This window comes from Otolemur garnettii, unplaced genomic scaffold (genome assembly GCF_000181295.1).
Source record: "Otolemur garnettii isolate 467f Iridium unplaced genomic scaffold, OtoGar3 scaffold00030, whole genome shotgun sequence".
NCBI classification, from domain to species: domain Eukaryota; kingdom Metazoa; phylum Chordata; class Mammalia; order Primates; family Galagidae; genus Otolemur; species Otolemur garnettii.
In genome coordinates, this window is record NW_003852425.1 from 917803 (window position 1) to 939204 (window position 21402).

The following is a 21402-nucleotide window of genomic DNA, read 5'->3' on the forward strand; positions in this document are numbered from 1 at the left end:
TCAATGGTAGCCCTTGTTCTGCTTTTCCTTTGGCTCTAAACCAGTGGTTCTCAACCTTCCTAAAGCTGAAAAGTATTTTCATTGTTAAAAAGGGGTCATGACCCACAGGTTGAGAACTGCTGCAGTCTAAACTCTGTTCAGGCCACAGTGCTTTTTCTTTAAATACCCCTTTCTTCATTAGTATTTCTGAGGAGAGAAGACACCATATCAGGAACCAGTAAGAACATAATGGGGTTAGAAACATTTCAAATCAAAGCAACCTCTAAGCTGTACACTATAGTAGTTAACTCCATTAGAAAACACTAAATTGCCAATATTAAAAAATAAGACTTCATTTTTAGTGGAGTGACAAAAAGAAAATCATTGTATGTAAAAATTATTTTGAATAGTTTCTTGATAACTATTCCCCCTCACCCTAAAAAATAATATGCTAGCAGTGTTATTGGCTAACCGGGCATTCAATGCAAAGTATGAATCAGGTGACCTGGGTTCTGTAACTCACAGACCGTGAGTGAGTGATGGAATTCACTAGACATTACAGGTCTTAGCAACATTAGGAAGCAGATGTTAAACTCTCAAGCGTTTTGGTGCGTTCTGCCTATGATTAATGAAACAGTCACCAATATTCATGCTGTGCCGTATTATTCTGTGTATCAACAAATGCACGTTTCCCCCAGGGCATGCAATACTGCCTGTTATGAATCAGGTTTGAGCATTGAACATAAATCTTCCCGAAAAAAATATTGCAGGGTGAATGCTTAGTTTTGAATTCCACTTTTAAATGAATTAATCATTATAACATAATGTTATTTCTGGGGAGTGAATAGAGTTTAGAAAATAGTATTCTAGAAAGTTACGAAAGTAGTTTATTCTATTTTTTATTTTTTATTCCATCTAATGCTAAGCTACTGAAATAGTAGACATAAAAATGACTTAAAAACTGTATAAGTAGAACGACGTTTTCTAGAGGCTGGAGGGGTGGGAGAGGGAGGGGATAAAGTGAGACCACTTGAAGCCTTCAAAAATAGAGTTCAATGGATAGAATGACCAAAATTTTATAGCACAATAGTGACTATGGTAAAAAGTTTTCTGTACTTTAAATTACTCAAAGAGTAAAATTGAAATGTTCTAACACAAAGAAATGATAAATGTGTGAGGTCATGGATACCCCAATTGCCCTGATTTGATTATTACACACTGTCTGACTGTATCAAAATATCACCTATACGTCATGTCATAGGTATCTACAACTACTATTATGTTCCCATAATAATTAAAAATATTTTTTTAAAAAGCATAGAGGGTACTAAACAAATATAAGTGATATTATTATATATCAGTTTAGAAAACTTAAACATTAGTCTCTGATTTTTTTAAAAAGTAAATATTGGGTGGCACCTGTGGCTCAGTGAGTAGGGCACCGGCCCCATATACTGAGGGTGGTGGGTTCAAACCCAACCCCGGCCAAAGTGCAACAAAAAAATAGTCAGGTGTTCGGGCGGGTGCCTGTAGTCCCAGCTACTCGGGAGGCTGAGGCAAGAGAATCACCTAAGCTCAGGAGTTGGAGGTTGGAGGTTGCTGTGAGCTGTGACACCATAGCACTCTACCGAGGTCAATAAAGTGAGACTCTGCCTCTAAAAAAATAAATAAATAAAATAAGTAAATATTAATAATTTAGTTCCTTTTATAATTTAAAATTATCTTCCTTTTGACCCACATTAGCCATTATTAATATTCCATGTTGAATGATAAGAATATGTATTTTTCTTTTTACTTTCTGTTATTCCTTGGGATATACTGATTATTACCTAAGATAGCTTGAAATAAACATATAACGTTTCAGAATATCAGAGTAAAGTAATGTCATTAAGTGTTTTAATATCGTCTAGTTACAGTTTATAGTGTTCGTAGTTTGCATATATTCAGCATGTCAGAACGTTTCTGTTCCCATTCAAAGTGCACAACTAAAACCCAGGCTTCAGTTATGAAAATTAAAAAACAGTTTTCAACACAGTACGTTCTTTAAACACAGAAGACCAATAGTCTTCCTGAATGAAGTGGACAGATTAAAAACAGACATGTGGAAAGGCCAGACACGACTGGATCCCCACAGGTAAGGGTTGAGAGCCTGTGTTTTTCATAATGCTGAAATTCTAGTAACTTGATAATACAATCTGAGGAAAACAAAATAATATTAGGTAAAAAGGCCCTACCTCTACATTAACGTCTGCGGGGCTTTACTGTCTGAAGAGGCTAATTGTAAGTCCTATTTTTGAACACTAGAGGGAGCACAGAAAAAGGAGCCGACTCCGTATCCCCCTGGCCCTCCGTGTTCTACATGACAGCAGGTCTGACCAAACTGCCTGCTTGTTTCTTACATATATAAGTGGGATGTTGAAAACTTATTTAAACAGTACCCAACATTCCTTTTTGAATGTCATTTTTTTCCAGGTAATTTAAAACTCGTCATGACTAATGGCAAGAAAAATGCCTGATACTTAAGAAGCAGAAAACCACAGAGATTGCTATAAAAGGAGACACAGGCTCTCCGCATTTTCGTTCACATAGTCTATTAGAAGAAAGTAGAATTACGTCTGATTTACAGAATCATATCTGATTTAGAAGATATAATTCTAAGGAATTCAAAGATTTAAAATGACAAGCCTGGGCCTAAGGCAATAATGAACACTCCCGAATCAGAGCCAGATTTTTGTCTGAAAATAACGACCTGACATTCCCAGCCACAGCTAGGTTTTATGTAAGAGTGTCTCGAGAATTTCCATGTCAGAGGGATAATTTGGAAACCCCTGGTTGAGAGATAAGAAGGGTGAAGACTTGATGAGTTAATAATTTTTTAAAAACTAAGAACTCTGTCTCACACACCGTAAATATTAAGGATACTAGCTGTTACTGAGACATCCTCTGTCTGTTTAAAACAATATAAATGTGGGTTGAGCTGAAAGGTATGGGTGTAACAAGAGTTGTAGATTATGGAATAAAAATTTGGGAAACAAACCACCAGCCAACTCACAAACCACCACCATATGTGATAGGCAGAAAGATAAAGAATTCACACAAGAAGTTTTTAGTAAGTATGCTCATTCTCTGCAAGGGGTGGATTGCAGTGGACATAAACCTTCTTCTATAAAAGGTAATAATTCTGACCCTTGAGAACTTTGGAAGGGCACGTTTGGAGTTAAAAAATATCCAGTAATTATTAACCGATTTATTCCTTTTGTTTATTAATGCACTAATTAATGAGCATCTACTACACATCATCCAGGGCTCTCGGACTTTCAGACACATCAGGGAATCCAACAGAAGTCACTGGCCTTCAGGAGCGGGCATCCTAGAGGCAGGAATCAAGCATGATAAATGGTCTATCAAAGACAGGTAAGTATCAAGGTGCAGAGAAAAGAGAAAGAAGGAAGAAGGATAGGCAATACCAGATTCTACAACGACCTATGGAGTTGGCTGACTAGGCTGCAGGGTAGGGAAACTTCAGCAAAACTTGAATGAGGTAGAGAGTTAGCTCATGAGGAGTTAGGCGTGAAAATGTGCATAGCCCATTTGTTCCTAGAACAGCAAGGCTGCTGCCACGAGGCTGAAGCAAGGTGACCCAGCGAGAAAGGAGTAATGAGAGAGAAGTCAGAGCAGTAAAAGGGAAGGCAGGAAAATCCCTGGAAAGGCCTCGTAGCCACTGTAAGCATCTTGACTTTGAGTAAAAGGAGAAACTGCAACAGGGATCTGAAAAGAGTGATGTGATCTAACTGAGTAATGAGCTGAGAAAAAGCTTCAGGGAGCAAAGGAGAAGGAGAGCGGGAGACGACTGCAGCAATCCGAGGGAGAGAGGACGCTGGGGTGGGCCCGGGTGACAGCAGTGGGGAGAAACGATTGGCCAGATTCTGGACACATTTTGAAGATAAACCCAATCAGGCTTTCTGATGAACTGCATATAATTTATGAGCAGAAGAGGAATAAGTAGATACTCCAAGGCCTGAGAGTATGGACACAACATCATCAACACAGGAAAGATTACAGGGATTAGGTTTGGGGGGAGACAGGAGATCGGGGTTCAGTTTAGAACCTGGTAAAATGAAGATGCCTCTGACACAGCCGATGGAGATGTGAGTAAACCACTGGTTATACAAGTTCAGAATAAAGATCTGGGCTGGAGATATAAATTTGGCCGTCATGAACCCAATGACATTTTTCCATAAAACTTAATACCAAGAAGTGGGGTAAGCTTTAAAAAAAATAATAAGAATTTGCGTTAGACTGTTCCAGAGAAGGAACGGTAACGGTAACAGAGAAAGAAAAATCAGGGAGGTGAAAAGGCCTGGTATTCTTCAAGTGAAATGAGGAAAGATTTTTAAAGAGATTGTCAAATGCTGATGGGTTACACAGTACTCGACCTGCAAGTTGACTATTTATTAAGTAACTAACATGGAGTCACTGACAACCTTGAGAGAGGCAGTTTTGGTATAGTAGTAAGATTATAGAACTGAGTTGAGCAGATTTAGGGGGAAAACAGGAGAGAATAGGTGATAGCAAATAGAGAGAACACTTTTATGTTTTTTGTAAAGGTGAGCTAAGAAATGGTATGATGATGATTTTCAGGGGAACTAAGTCAAAGAAAGGATTTTACATATATTATTATATTTGTTTCCACTTGTACACTGAAAGGAATCATCTAGGGTAGAGTGAAAAAAATGTCGGTATAGCACACATAGGGGAGGATTTTTAATGATTTTCTAAAGCAAATAAAAAATAGGCCCTCCTACTCAAGTGTGAGCCCTTAATGTCCTTAATAAGGACTACTTGGAAATGGATCCTCAAGTTCAAGTTCAGTAAATAAGAGCGAGACTTTAAAACTGTTGAGTCGAAGCTTACATGATTAGTAACCAACAGAGAACGGTTACTAGATCTTAAAAAAGACAACCCACAACCAGGGAGCAATTGTGAAGTAATACAAGCAGATGCATGATAGGGGTATAATGAATCTAAACACAGAGGGATGCAGATAGCACACTGATTAGAACACTGCACCGGTGTCAGGACAGTCTGGGATGGGGTTATTCAACGGAGAGAACACGAGACAGGCTTCAGGGGAAAGATGAGACCCGGATGTCAGGCAGGAAGCTCAGTCTGGTCATCTGACATTTTAGGTAATAGGAGATAGTGTATGATCTTCTAAGCAGGCGTACAGCCCGAAGGAAGCAGGGCATTGGATTAATCTGGCCGTGTTCAGAGAATAAGTTGGCACAGGAAAACAAAAGGCAGAGAGAGAAACTAACAGCTCAGGGATTGGAGAAGCAGCCAAAGGAAGAAGGCAGTCAGTCAAATCCCTGTTCAGCAAGAACCAACAAGACCTGTAAACGATTTTTTCATCACATACGTTTCCTTCATAACCCTTAAAACCCCTTAATAAGTATTACTTTTATTATCATTTGGAAAATGCCTCCCTACTAGAATGTAAGTTCTAAGATGACCGGGGCCACATGATTTGCTAAGTATTTTATGTCTATGGACAACTTCAGTCTCCTACAATGGGCGTGTTTTTATTTTTAATAAGTAAATAAGACACAGAGGCATGTTAAAGAAATAGATGAGGAAACAGAGGAAATAAGAAGAGAAGAAGAAAGGGAAGCTAGAAGAGGACAAAGACAGAGACTCGAGGGGGAAAGAGGCGGGTGATACAGAGAAGGAAGAGCAGAAGAAAGAGGAGGAGGAGATTAAGTTGAAGCTAAAAGCCTGAAAAGCATAGCAGAGGCTTGCTGCCAGGAACGGGGAGCTGGTGATGGATAAAGGTTTAAAGGGGGAAATATCAAGAGTTCGACTCCATCACCTGCTCTTCATATCACAGCTCTCTGCCTCTGCTTCCTCGTCTATAAAATAACTCCAGGAACCTCACACGGTGACTGTGGGATTAGAATAGGAAAGTCAGGACAGCGCCGGGTCTATACTGAGCAGTTACTCGATGCCAGCCCCGTGTGTCATCAGCATCACCATCACTCTACCTCTTCCGTATCTAATTTGCACCATACCAGCGCGCGGTGCCGCCATCAGAGCCTCTCCTGTGTCTGCACAAGTGGGAGAAACAGGAGCAGCACAGGAATGATTGGTGGAAAGGATGAAAGGCCTTCCTTTCAGTCAAGGTCGCCACTGACCTCACACACGAACTGCCTGGCAGGAAGACAAGCAGCTCGGCCTTGGTGGCTCCGATCATCTCTTCTGAGTTTCTCTTATTTTTTCCCAAATCCATATAGGTACCAAAATCTCTTAAAAATTTTTTAATTTTTTTATGTCATTGTAAAAAAAAAAAGAAAAGAAAAGAAAAGAACTGATAGACAGAAATGGGAAGGCGTATATTAAACGTCTGTTGGGTGAAGGAAAAAACAATCAGGCAAATGAGAAGAAAAGTACAGATAATGGTACTTTTTAAAAGGATGGTGGATGTAAGACATGAAAGCAACCAAGTCCCAGTGCTTGATGGATTAGCCTGGGGAGGAAAAGAGGGGTAGAGAACGCAGCAGCCCACGTCTGAGGTCACAAGGAATAGGAGGAAGAGCTGGGGCAGCTCTCAGCAGAGGGGACCCTCCTCCCCTGAGGGGACCTCTGGCTGCCTGCCGCACTGACACTTTCAGTTGCTGCTGGCATGTTGGTGGTAGAGACCAGGGACCCTGCTGCTAACCATTGTACATGGCATAGCACGGTCCCCACACACCAAAGAATCATCCACCCAGAATGTTAATAGCGTGAAGTTTGGGAAACCCTGAGCCAGAAGTAAAAGCTCCAGTCAACCTGCAAATCCCCATTTTACTCTTAGTAAGAGTCAAACACATAGACGAGCCCCCATGCCCATCTGACCCTGTCGCTGCCACTCTTCCCCCTGTTCACCCACTCCTGCTGCACTGGCCAACTTGTTCCTCAAAGGCGTGAGGCGCTAGCCCTTCAGGCCCCTGCACTGCTGTGCCCTCTAGTTGGGAAGGTGCCCCCCTAGGTCTCCACAGGGAGTGCTCCTTCCCCTTCAAGCTGCCCCCCACGCTGCCATCTCACTTCCTCAGAGGGACTGATTCTGCACCTCCTCCCCATCACCGTTTATTTCATCATCATCTATGATTTCGTAGCACTTTCACCTTCTAACATTTTATAAAATTTGGCATTTATTATATTGACCTATCCTCCGTGTGCCCTCCCCACACATGAAGGAATTTGGTCTGTTTTGTTCACCAGTGTATCCTCACCAAATAGAACAGCGCCTGGCATGTAGTAGGGGCTAAAGAAATATCTATTTGTTGAATAAATGAATAATAATGCTCGGACAAATTCAAACAAGAACAATATTGACAGATGACACAGACAGTGCTTGCTCTATGCCTCGAGCTGTTCTAAGGGCTTTGCGTATAACCCACTTACTCCTCACAACTAGTTATACTGTAGGTAACATTATCACTATTTCCATTTTAAGGAGGAAATAAAGAAGAGAGAGATGTTAAATAATGTGGCCAATATTACACGGCAGAACAATTTAAAACAAAGCAGCCTGGCTTCCAAGTCTGAGAGCTCAACTCATTTATACTATGCCATCTTACTGACCATCCTAGCCTCAAAATTAGATTGTTTAAAAAAATTACATACACACACAATGCCAAACATTGATCAGAAACATTGATCTATTCAATAAGAGATAACCAAACACTTTATTCTACACATAATTACATAAGCCTAAATAGATGTCTGATGTTTAGGCTTTAAAATTACAAAGTTATGTTCAATTAATGATAGTTGACCTACATAGTGCTACGATTATGATCAAAAGTAAACTGAACATAGTTACCTGGCCATCTTTTTCAGTAATTCTCTCCTATTTTTCATGCCTTATTCAAATTAACTCAAAATGTAGAAATTCTAAAACAGCTTGGTAGTCACACATGTAAATCATCAAGTCATCTCTTAACAATTTTTAAAGAGAAAAATAACTGATTTTCAATTGTTTTCCAGTGCATTCCTCTCTCTTTAGCAACAGAGCTTCTCGCTTGGAGAAATTTGCTTCACAAAAGGAGCTGGTGTTAGAATATGTGTTGAGATTTAATTCCACGAATTGACCACAATCCCTACGAATAATGCTCTAATTTACAATAACAAAGCAACACATTTATGAGTTTGAAAGTTCTGCCCTCATATCCCAAAACTATAATGTATCATTACAGGAGTCTCTACACATCTTTAGCAAAGTTTAGAAGATATTCATTCAGAGAAAAATAAATTAAAAATAGGAACCAAGATGCAAGCTCCCCCGCTTTGCATCCTCTGTGTGCTTTAGTCACTGGGCACTCATTCTACACTGCTGTAACTGTCTGTAAGTCCCTGCCAGGGGTCACATTCACCCTCCTGGGGAGTGACGTTCTCCATGACAGGTCCTCATCCACTTTGCGTCTTTTCCAGTCTGCAGCACAGTGGTTTATACTTATCATGAATTTAATGTATTTTTCATAATTCACGAATTAATGTCACACACGAAAATTATTAGTATACCACCATTTGCTCCCTGGAATAAGAAAACATCGGATTACAACCATCAGCATTTCTCTCCCCCTCCTCTTTTGTAGGGGAAAAAGAGCCAGGAATTTTAATCCTCAAAATTATGGAGCTTGGGTAGCACCTGTGGCTCAAGGAGCAGGGCACCAGCCCCATATACCAGGGGTGGTGGGTTCAAGCCCAGCCCCAGCCAAAACAGAAAAAAAAAAAAAATTACAGGGCTAGACTGCCAACAAGCAGAAAAAGTGGTTTTTCTTTAAAAAGGCAATCAAGCACCTTATCTCTTTACCTGGGTCATTCCCAACCATCCATATTTCTCTGAACATGTACAGAAATTTATGTTTGCATAAGCTTTTCTTGCAGAAGAAATATCCCCAACATTTTTTCATTCTTTCAATAGGGTCTGTGATGATGAGAAAAAAATTAAGAACAATTACCACTGGCAGGTAATTGATTTGACCGAATTTTTTAACTGGTATTTGTCACCTAAATACAGAATTTAAAATCTTGAAGTAAGCTGTGATGTCATGAAATGGGCAAATACACACCAGTTTATCTACTGCCTTTTTGTGTGTGGTGTCAGAGAAGAAAACCTGTTAGAAATTATCAAATTTATTCTTTCCAGACAAATTCGGAAAGACATATGACATATGTTATCTGTAGCTGAAAATCTATTTATAGTGTGTGAGACGCCATCATCCCTGATTCATCGGGCATAATAAGCAAGCAATTGGACTCACCTCAATTATTCTACAAATACAAATGTTCTCAAACACCAAGTTGAAGTCGTATTTTCCAAGTAGAAGGATGGAAAACAAAAGATCATGAATATAAATTTGGTCGTAACAATGTTAATATGTCTTGCCTAAAAGTGAGGTCTGGGAGTTTAATTCCTTTCGAATTCTCATGTCTTTCTATTCTCAAAGAATAAATAAATAAATAACAAATAGTTTGTGCCATGTAGGTAAGACATTTGTTCTGAGTTGACAGGCCACTTTGTAAGTCTCTTTTTATGTGGACCTTAATTAGATATATCTTTATTTTCTTATTTCAGTTAATGTTACTTTCTGGCTCTTGGTTAAAGCTGAGATCCTACTGACTGTGGCTTCCCAGGTCTAGTGGGAAACTTAATTTAGAGCAGTTCTTCCGATTGAACAAACTTTCACTGTAATGAAAACGTCTCTATTCCTATTACACTGGCAAAGAAACAAATAGAATTTCGGATAAGGCTGTTTCTCATAACTCTTATATGTGGGGAAGAAGGGAGGCCTGTAATCAATAGTGCTAAAGTTACTATAAGAAATCTAATTACAAAATATACGTGAAATTATTAGCCAGTTCAACAGTTTTGGGCCCAGTAAAGAATTCTACAAGATTTGCTAATTCATCAGTCACAACAGAAAGCAAAACAACTGTCAAATCCAAAGCATCTCAGCAAACTTAAGGATAATGCCTCCCTTCTGAGGCATTTGGATAGCCACAAAAGAGGATGGTATTTCCCAAACGAGGTTTATTCATTTGAAACAACTTGTATGCAGTGCTAGACATCAACAAGCATTCATATTAATTGTTCCTTCATTTTCTCAGCCATGATGTTAAAAAGATAGGTAATATTCTATCAATATTTTTGTTGAATAAAAGTGATCACCACTGTACTAACTTGTAAAATTTAAATCGCAAGGTCCAATTTACTCATTATGAATTTTGCCTCAATATCCATGCCCTAAATGAAGTGCAACCCACAAAAACAATGACTGCTGACCGTGACAATAATAAAGTACTCAGCGAGCCTTAAATGGATAGCTTATTATCTTCATTCCCAAGTTAGGAAACAGCATCTACACATACACTGCTGCTGGGAGTAAGAATCTGTGAACACACTTTGGAAGATGGTTTGGCAATATGGATTAAGAACATCAAAGCTTTCACATCCTTGACTTCCAAGAAAAAGAAAAAACAATTAAAAAAAAAAAAAAACAGAAAGCAGGATTATGACAGTGTTTAGTGGTTAAATTCCTGGGCTCTGAGCCTGCACTCTCTGGCAGTGAAGTATCACTTTCCTTCTACTGCAAGTGATCTCACCAGTGACTTAACCTCTTTAGCCTCAGTTTTCTTATCTGTAAAATGGGCGGAAAATCCATTCTCTCACCTATCTGTTTGAGAATTAGATGATTTAATATAAATAAATGCACTCAAGAGTACCTGGCAGACAGCAGAAGCCACGTGCGTTAGCTATTTTTACTGCCAGAGTTGTTCTTTCTAGTGATAGATATATAAATTATAACCATTAAAAAGTAGAAGTAAACATAATAATCAACATTAGGAGAAGAACAAAATAACATTGCAAATCTCTGCCATGGTTATGATCTAATATTATTTGAGAAAGTAGAAATGCCATTGCATCTATTTCATAATTGTAAATGACTTCATCGAGGTTAAAATACGAATACAAAAAGACAGAAAGAAAATACAGCAAAATGTTTAGCATACTAATTTCCAGGCAGTGTTAAAGATAATTTTATCCTTTATGTTTTATTAGATTTTTTGAATTTTATGTTATATTTATAGGCTGTATTACTTCTGAGATCAGTAAAAAAGGAAATTTGTTCCTTAAAAGAATAGTGCCCTTTGTCATTTATTGATCTTGCATTTGCAACGTGAGGTCAGGAAAGCACATTTCAATCATAAGTGAATCAGTAACGGATTGGAATTGTGTCACTGTCATTTTCAAAATTTCCCATGAAGTATTTCATGCACTAGATCTGCAGAAGGCAGGTACTATAGTTTGAGAAAATATGTTTTGCTCAAAGTTGCATTTCTATTTCTTTCCGGATAACAATGCAACCCGTGACACTGGTTTTACGATCTCTTACTTCACTATTTATTGCCTGAAACACGCTGCCTATTACTTCAAGGCTGCTTGAGTTTCTTATCAGCTAATTCTCTAAGTGCTGAATGATTTAATTCATTGGAAACAGAGACAGTGAAGGAAGGTTATAGGCTAACTGTGTGTTCTCAAAACCATTCTCTTCTTTCAGTAACATGCTAAGCCATCATCCTTCCGAAGGAAAGAAAATTTGAAAGAATTTTGACATTTGGTAAATACACCCCGGTTAGGGAGACAGACTGTTGTATAGAACAGTGAAGTATGGCTATAGCTACAATTAAATGTACTATTAAATTCCACTCATTCACAACTTTAGAACTTGGAAAATACTCCAGAGATTATTCTCTATAATTTGTTCTAGTAATATGTTTTAGATGCATGAACTTGTTAGCCGAAAAATACCAATAGGATTTCCCAGCACAATAAACTATGGAAGTTCAAGTGGATAAGCTATAAAAAGGAAAAGAACGTTTAAAAGCAAATAGAGTTTGCAGATAAATGTTAATTCTGTGTTCATCTGCCCCCTTTGATAAAGTCAAATTTTAACTTGACTTTATAAGTTTATTCATGACATTTGTTCATGACATTATAAGAAAAACCACGAGTTCTTTACAGTGTACAGTGACAACGCCATACACCTTCTCACCATGGATCCAATCACTGAGTGCTTCAGGGCACTCACAAAACACCTCATTTTAACCGGTTCCTCCGTGAGAGCCATGTCTACTTACTAAGCTCCCCTAAATGTAAACAAATATATATATATATATATATACACACACACACACACACACACACACATATACACACAAATACACACACATACAGGTAAGGACTTGCTCAGCTCATATAGTAGTCATGTTACTTGAAATCATAAAATGAAACACTACAAAAAATGCTCAAGGTTATAATCAGTTTAAAAGCAGCAATGAGGCTATGGGCAGTAGCTCACACCTATAATCCCAGCACTCTAGGAGGCCGAGGCGGGTGGATTGCCTAGGCTCACAGGTTCGAGAACAGCCTGACCAAGAACAAGATCCTATCTCTAAAAAAAAAAAAAAAAAAAAAAAAATAGCCAGGCATTGTGGCAGGTGCCTGTAGTCCCAGCTACTTAGGAGGCTGAGGCAAGAGGATTTCCTGAGCCCAAGAGTCTGAGGTTGTCATATGCTATGATGTCATGGCACTCCACCAGAGGCAACAAAGTGAGAGTCTGTCTCAAAACAAAACAAAACCAAAAAACGCAGCAATGAATTTTGTTTCCAGATATAAGTATTAGAGATTGCAATGGGACTCCAGCCAACTACGTTTGAGATCCCATATTAACACTAACATTTGATACAAAACAGTTTACCAGTGAGATCTTCATAAAAGAGCAAGCAAGTTGCTACCCAACCAACTAGATTATCTAAGAACTATTCTTAAAAAGCAGTAAGCTTTGTTTCTACATTTCTTAGTGAAAAAGTATCACCCACACCTGCTCTACCAGTTACGGTTCATTTTATCCCTAAAACTCTAGAGCAGTGGTTCTCAACCTTCCTAATGCCGTGATGTATTTTCATTCTTACAAAGAGGTTGTGACCCACAGGTTGAGAACTGCTGCTCTAGAGTTTCACCAATATTTCTTTCCTTTTTTTTTTCATGTGTACAAAAAAGAAATATGGATTAATTTTATACTCCAAAGCTATTTTCTATTAGTTCCTTCTCTTGTCTACCTTTCAAATCTTATCCACATTTCAAAGAGGAATTCAACATCATCCTTTTTGACTCTTTATTTCTCTAATGAACATTCCTTCATGTAAACCTTCAATACTTAGTTATAATATTTGGATATGTGATCCTCTGTATAAGGTACTGATCCATGTATGTCAATCATGACAACCAACATACACTGTAAATTTACTAAAATTCATACCTACCATCTTTTTAAGATTCTACTTTCTTCATCAAAGGTTTATCATACTACTAAGTATATAACCTGTATTGATTTATAAATCAATATAGAGTCATTCATATTCTCAATTCTGCTTTCTTAATCTGAGCCTATTATGAGAGTGGCCTTGAACAGCTGTAATGCCTTTTTATACCATAATATTAAAAGACAGGATAAATATATCTTAAAGTAACCATTTGAGCTCACTGGAATAAGAAACTACAACTTCTTCATCTCAATAGCAATAAAAATATGGTATAATACTTGAAATATGGTAGGTGCTAGATAAATACACTAAATTATATTTAAGTATTTTCCACTAGTGGCATAGAAGACTAATAGACTCATATTATTTCTATTAAAAAAATTGAGTTATCTAAAGTTTACTAAATTCTGGAGGAATAAAACTGCCTTTAGACTTACTAGAAGTCCTATTCCTCTTAATATATGTAACACAATCCAGTGATGACTGCCTAAGTAATTGTAACTAAGTGATCATAAAAAGAAACCCATGATCATTATTCTTCTTGTTACCCAGACTGGAATTTCATTACTACTTATTAAAGTGTTTCAAGTAGCTACTAGTATGTTTGACTTTACCCTAGTACCTGAATTTTCAAATGACTGAAATCCAGAAAGCTTCTACCAAAAAAAAAAAGCAATTTCAGAATAACCTCAAACACAAATCCAACACTTTGGTACAGAGTTTGTGCGAAACTAAAGGACAGAATATTGAAAACAAAGAACATTTTAATTAGACTGGAAAAAAGTAGAAAAGAATAAAAGTAGTAACTGCCATCGTGATCTAGTCATAACCACTCTTTTACTTTTAATTTCTGTTCCAAGTTAACAGAAGCTTGCTAACAATTTGTACAAAATATATTATGATCTAAAAGCACAGCACTGCCCATAGAGGAATTAGAATTCTAAATGTATCTGTTTATATTTAATAAATACTAATTATAAAATACCAGAATATTGGATATTACAACTGATGAATTATGTTTACAAGTAATAGATTTAGAAGCCAGCAGGCTTTGCAATAAACAGTGTGTTGTTAGTCTGTTATTCCAAACCACATCAAAGGCATGTTCAGTCACATACGCAAGATTATCCCATAAAGATAAACGATAGACAACTGCAAGATGTCATTGGTTAAACATGTCCTATAAATATTTTGTTCTCAAAATAACTCTCATTCGTATTACATAAATAGCCAATGTTTTGAGATTCTGCCATAGTATATACATTTCCCTGGGCAAACATGTCATGATAGCACCACAGAAGTTATTATCAACCACATAGCACAAATTATCATTCATAAAATTCAGGCTCATGGTGAGATTTTTACTCAAACATGGCCACGTAATCAATCAAATGCCAAAAACACCAAGTGAAAACTTGATCTCTGGATCTATCCCATCTCTTCATCTACCTGGTCGTACATGATCTAGGCTTGTTTTTATTTCTTTTATAAGCTACTTTTTCTTTTTTCCCTTAAAAATCCTCATGTAAATGAAGACAGAGAGCAAGAGATGCCCGGATTTACATCTCTGTAGTTTTAACTAAGAACCACAGGGAGGTTAAAAGTTTCACTGTATCCTTGGTCTGCAAATGTCCATAGGATCATGATGCAAACTGGAGCCAGGTCTATGTCCAGGATGCTGTGATTTATTCTGCGAAATATAAGTGAGTGGACTGACCCATCACAACGTGAGGAGGACCGGCCCACAGATGCAGGGTTTTGATTGACTACCTTCCTCTGAATCTCACCCGACATACACAGTAACTGCCTGACTGTGCTGCGGCAGGATTTCTACGTCCCCCACCTTAGAAATCTCAACTATACAGCATAATTCTGCCAAAAGGAACATGTACCATTTGTTCATTTTTTAAAACGCCATAATGTTTCAGATGAAAACACAGCCTGCCAAAGATGTCAAATAAAAGAATAACAAAGAAGCGAACAGCATCTTTAGACTTGAATTTCAACGCATAACCCCTCCATCTGTCCACCAGTTGTGAAGCAATAATCCAGAGAGGGCCCGACAAACACGACAAGTTTTATCCCCGCCTGTACATCAACAGCCACTCTCACGACCGGGGCAGTCATTATGTTCTGTCTGTGGAGCAAACAACTGGAATGACATTTGCTTTGGGCAACCTGAACCCGGGCGACGAATGGGCCATTTTCACAGACTTACATTTGGAAACACACGTGGAGTTTAGTTCACAGCGGTGAAGGGGGTGAGGGGACGAGGAGGATGAGAGGACTCTCCTCCAGTTTGGATCGGAAATTGAATACAGAACGTCAAGCTCTAGAGGCCAATTAAACAGTCCTCAATCTTTTCCTCCCTGGCTTCAGACAGGGTTGCAATGTTGGATCCAGACTATACCCCACCTCCTCTCTCCGGGCTGTGGCCACCACCTTCCAAGTTACAGTCTTAACTCTCCCGCAACTGGGGCTACCGACTCCCTCGCTGAGAACCACACCAGGAGCCCACTCAATAGGGAACAGCACGCTACGACTGTGCCACCAGCTCCACGACGCCACTAGCGCCAGATCCACCCGCCCAAGACCCCACCCCTTCCAGCACAGCCCTCGCCCCCGCCCGGAGCAGCCGCCTGGGTTACGCAGCCTGAACCCCTACACAGTCTCTGCTGCTTTCCACTGGATAATAGAGGATTGAGGGTGGGGGCAAATAGATGTCAGAGGAGGGAGGGTGTAAAAACCAAAACAGTCTCAGTTCCGAACAGTGAGGGTGCCAGTGGCAAGACCCCATGCACGCGTGCTGTCCCCCCACCTTCCCAACCCCCCCCCACACACACACACGCACACACGCAAACGCGCACACACTCTCCTGCTCACCCTGCCCCCTAGGTTCAGCGGCAAGTGGGGACAGGAGGGAAGGAAGGAAAAGAGAGAGAAGGGGCGGTGGGAAGGCCCAGAGTTACCGGGAGTGACATTTGTAGGAGAGAAGGGGATGCTTCAGGAACCGCGAAAGTGAGAAAGTCCCAAACCCCTTCCATATGCCCAAGGCCGGACTCTGCAGCGAGCGGCCCGTCTCCTTTCTCCCATCGGGACCAGGAGACAGGGAGGGGAGCCTGAGCCAAGCTTCCCCCAGGCTGCCCTCCCTGGCCTGGCCCAGGGCCCAGAATCTGGCCCCCCTTTAGCCCCGACTTGGGGAGGCTGCCAGGCAGGGAGCGGACTTGCCAAAGGACTCTGGGGGAGCAAGAGGACGGGAGAGAAGCATCTTGCAGCCCCGACCGCCGCTCCAGTCTTCCTCTGGCGACACACCCCCGTGAGCCCCCTGCCCGTCTTCACACACACAGACGGAGACAGGCGCGCGCTCGCCTCCCCACCATCCAGGTCCATCGATTAAAACACTAGTTGATTTCCTCCTGATTAAAAAAGAAAGTGCAACAACAACTCTTCTCGGGAGTACAGTCCCCGGAGCAAAGAAAGTCAGTCTGCAGGCGTCTTTCTGTAGTTTCCCGGGAGTTTAGAAATGTGGGAGTCCCTAGCCAAAAGGGATCGGAAACCCCGAGGGAGCGTAGGTGCCGAACTCCCTCCCATCCCTGCGCCTCTCACCTCCTTGAGTTCCTTGGCCACGTCCTTCAGGTCGCCCAGGACTAATTCCAGATCCTCCACGATGATCTTGATCTGCTCCTTCACCTTGGTTTTGGAGGCTGCCGGCGGTCCTTCGGCTGGAGCAGAGGAGGAGGGGAGCCCCTTGGGCTTGGCTGACATTCTTTGGGGGCAGGCGAGGCAGGTCAGGACAGGCGGGCGAGCGGAGGCTGCTGCGTGCCCCCGTCCCTGGCGCTGCTGCGGCCGCCCCGGTCTCCCCACATCTTGAGCGCTCCCCGGCCGGCGGCGTGCGGCTGCGCTCGGCGCCCGGCCCCGCGGCCGCAGCGCGGTGCTGCCATCGACTCCCGAGACGCGGCGCTAGGCGCGGGGCTGCAGACGGGCGAGCAGCGCGCCTGCGCCTCCCCCGCCGCCGCCGCCGCTCTCGCGCACTCCCGCGCTCGCTCCCCGCCCGCGCAGGGGGCGCCGGGCCGCCGCGGGGGTGTCGGCTGCAGTCGGCGCCCTGGACGTGTCCCCCCATCCCTCCCGGCCGCCCCGGTATCAAAGTGCAGGGAGACAACTTCGCGTCCTGCCCGCCCCCTGTCTCGGTTCTGAAAGGCCCCCATCAGCCTGCTGTAGGTCTTCTCACGTGTAGCCTGGATGCCTTCTGATTCACCCGCTAAGGGAGGCTTGGAGCGATTTGGAAACAACCACAATGGGATCAGGAACTGGAGTTAGGGGCGGTAAAGTAACCCTAAATGCTTTTCCAGAAACGCATGGTGTCTCGAGGCCTCTGATCAGTATCCCAGTGAACTGTGAATTAAACATAATTCTGCAGGAAAAAAGACGTGCATAATAGCGACCCCTTATCTACTGGAATCATGACATTTAACCAGCATTATTGAAAGAGACAGCCTAATCATGGTAATTCCGCAAAGTTAATAGTGGATTCATTAATTTAAGTCCCACCCCTAAAAATCCCTCCATAAACCCCAGAGACTGAGTCATCTTGACTGCGCTTCTTCTCTGGTCTCTCTCTTTCTCTCTCTCTTCCCCCATCCCCACCCCCCACCCCCAGCTCTCTTTGTGACCTATGCTGATTTTGAGTGAAGGGGGGAAATCATCCTATTTGGATCCCCCTGAAGAAACCAAATAAGACTTGTCTCCAATTTCTCTTCTATCATTTTTTTTACCCTCTGTTTCAAGTCTTTTGCTACTAAGCAAATAGGAAATAACTTTCTTAGTATTCTATCAAAAGGACCCAGGGAGGGGAGTTAATAGGAAGCCTCCAATTCATTCTCAGTAGGTGGTTACCATTCTCATTAGCTACAGTTTTAATTTCCTTAGTAGCAAACCCAAGGGCTATTAGCCACTGACCTGGCAGGCTGGCTCTGCTCTCTCAGTGCACACCCCTCCTGATCGCTCTTCTAACAGGCTTCCCCTTGGGGTCAGGCCTTAGCAGGGCTCCCTGTTTCCTGCCTCTCACACTCCAGGTAGCTCCAACATGCTTCTCAGGAGAACATGTTGGCAGCTGTCCTCTGGCCAGTTCTGTGGACTCTTATCACTCTCTGCATTCTGAACAATTCATCTTGGCAAAATCTTTGGAAGTCATGTTTGGAATGCGAAGGACAAAAGAGAATGAGAAAAAAGAACTATAGAAGCTGTGTAAAAAAATACAGAAGCAAAAATTGCATTGAGAAGTCAGAGAAAAGGGAAGATAAAGCAGGTGCTGCTGCAAGAGTCATAAAATAGGGAAAGAAGAAAAGCAGCACCTTGCAGTGAGCAAATCGCAGAGGAGAAGAGGAAGAAATGATTAAAATGATTAAACAAGTAAAGCGCTTGCGTTCTCAGGGGTAAGGACAGTAGATTTTTTAAAACTCCTTTTGTCTCTTCAGGCTTTTCTCTGCTTTATAAAAACGGAACTGTAAAAATAATTCTTAGGTTTCAAAACTACCCCAGGGGAAATTTCTGATCTTTAATGATACTCTTACATCTGAAGAAAGACAAATGGTCAGGAATGGCAGGAGCTAAAGTCAAGGTAAAATAGAAACCGATCTTTCTAGGTTTGAAGATTTGGCTCTCCATAGGAGGCAAGTGAGTAAGGAAGACCCCAAGACTCAGAGAATAGTGACTTTAGGTGAGGACATTGGAGAAGACAGGGAAGTGTTTGAGTTTCCTTCCCAGAGACAAAATACTCCTCCTACAATATGGGAATATGTCTATGCTACTCTGAATGTCTTCCACTAAAGATTAAAAAAAAAAAAAAATCTGTTCCCCAATGATACCATTGCCAACACTGAACCAAATTATTCTAGACCAAAGAGACCAAAGTCTGATCATAACTGTAACTCTGAAACATACCACCCACACCCACATCACAATTTACTATTCAGTGGTCAACCTGGATCTTTACCAGTATCTGTGCCTGTTTACAATACAGAGTTAACTAAAAGGGGAAAAGGTAACACTGGTTTCCAAGACTGAACTGAGAAAGTGGCAACTCTCAGTATCTTCTAGTCATTTAAGATTGCTTAAGGCAAGTCTCCATGAAATAGTTCTAGAAAAGAAAAATTTATAGAGTTAAAAATGAAAAGGAGAATGGGACAGCATGAAAAGAATACACGAATATAAATCAAATCTATTTACACCCTATCTTGGTATTACCCTTCTGGAAAATTAGTCATTCCTTTGGCTTATCCTAGACTCTCAGAGTGTACGTGATGTTTTAGACTAAAACCACCGTACAACAAAAGTGATAAACAAACTCTTGATGACTTTCTCCATAAATTAGCTTATGTATTAGTGCTAGTTGCAAACAGTTACATACCCAAATACATTACTTATGAACTTAGGGTAACAGAATTCTTTTTTTATTTCAGATTATAGAAGGTACAAATGATGAATTTACACTGTTTAAAGCTCAAGCTGCAGTGGAGCCTTTTACCCAGAAGGTGTGCTGTACTCTCCCACACTGTGCCCATTCCGTCAGAGTTTACCAATCCCCCTCCCCTGCCCTCCTTCTCTCCTCTCTTCTTTTCCTCCTCTCCCCTCTCCACCTGAATTTAATTGTGTTTTTCTCTCATGTGGGCTTGTAGTGTTTTATCTATTGGTTTCATATTAGTATTGCATACACTGGATACTTGCTTTTCCATTATTGTGATACTTTACTAAAAAGAATATCCTTTGGCTCCATCCAGGTAAATCCAAAAAGATGTAATGTCTCTATCTTTTTATGGCTGAATAGTAGTCCATGGTATCGATGGGCACTTGGGTTGATTCCATATCTTGGCAATTGTGAATTGAGCTGCAATAAACATTCTAATGCAAATGTCCTTAGGGTAAAAAATTATTTTTTTTTCCTTCTGGGTAGATGCCTACTAATGGGATCCTGGGATCAAATGGAAGGTCAATGTTTAGTTCTTTGAAAATTCTCCATATTTTCCATAGATACTATATATTTATTTGCCATCCCAACAGCAATGTAAAAGTGTTCCCTTCTCTCCGTATCCATGCCAGTATCTGCAGCTTGGGATTTTGTGATGTGAGCTGTTCTCACTTGGGTTACATGATGTCTCAAAATAGTTCTGAACTGCATTTCTCTAATGATTAGGGATGATAAGCATTTTTTTATATGTTAGTTTGCCGTTCATCTGTCATCTTCAGAGAAGTTTCTGTTCAAGTTCCTTGCCCACTTATAAAGGGGGCTGTTTACTTTTTTCTTATTGATTAGTTTTACTTCTCTGTAGATTCTAGTTATCAGCTTTTAGTCAGATTGGTAGCATGGAAATATCTTCTCCCATTCTGAAAGTTCTCTCTGTGCTTAGCTGTGCTCAGCTGTGCAGAAGCTTTGTAGTTTGACCATGTTACATTCACTTACATTTGCTGTTGCTGCAATTGCCAAGAGCACCCATTCTCAACCTGTGGGTTGCGACCCCTTTGTAACAGTGAAAATACATTGCAGCATTAGAAAGGTTGAGAACCATTGGCCAAGAGGGTCTTCTTCATTAAATGTTTTCCCAGGCCAATTTTGTTAAGTGTCTTCTCCACACTTTCTTCTAGAATTTTTATTGTTTTGTGTCTTCAATTTAAATCTTTTATCCAGTGAGAATCAATTTTTGTCCATGGTGAGAGGTTTGGGTCCAGTTTCAGCCTTCTACATGTGGCTAACCAGTTGTTTTTAAGAGTTTTTCCCATACTTTCTTCTATACTTTTCATCATTTTGTGTCTCAAATTTAAATCTTTTATCCAGTAACAGTCAATTTTTGCAAGTGGTGAGAGATGCAATAGCTTTCATAAACTCCAACAATAGTCAAGCTGAGAATCAAAGACTCAGCCTTCATTGTAACTTCAAGGGAAATGAAATACATGGGAATATGCCTAACAGAGGACCTAAAGTTCTTTGCATGAACTTGTTTTTGTTTGTAAGATCTAATGAGGTCCAACTCAGAAACCCTGAGAAAAGAAATAGCAGAAGACATT

The 21402-nt window shown here is 40.6% G+C and overlaps 1 protein-coding gene across 4 annotated transcripts in view; it reads right to left on the reverse strand.

Moving 5' to 3' along the window:
* PRR16 (proline rich 16) overlaps positions 1-17355 on the reverse strand; it is a 273307-nt gene extending 255952 nt beyond the window's left edge. For 3 of the 4 annotated variants that reach the window (XR_002773192.1, XM_023512703.1, XM_003788893.2), the window contains exon 1: positions 16951-17355. Coding sequence is in view for 2 of the 4 variants with exons in the window: in XM_023512703.1 (XP_023368471.1) it covers positions 16951-17109 (159 nt within the window). In the remaining 2 variants the exon portion in view is untranslated. The other variant, XM_023512705.1, reaches the window with a different exon arrangement.
* Positions 17356-21402: the final 4047 nt, after the last annotated feature.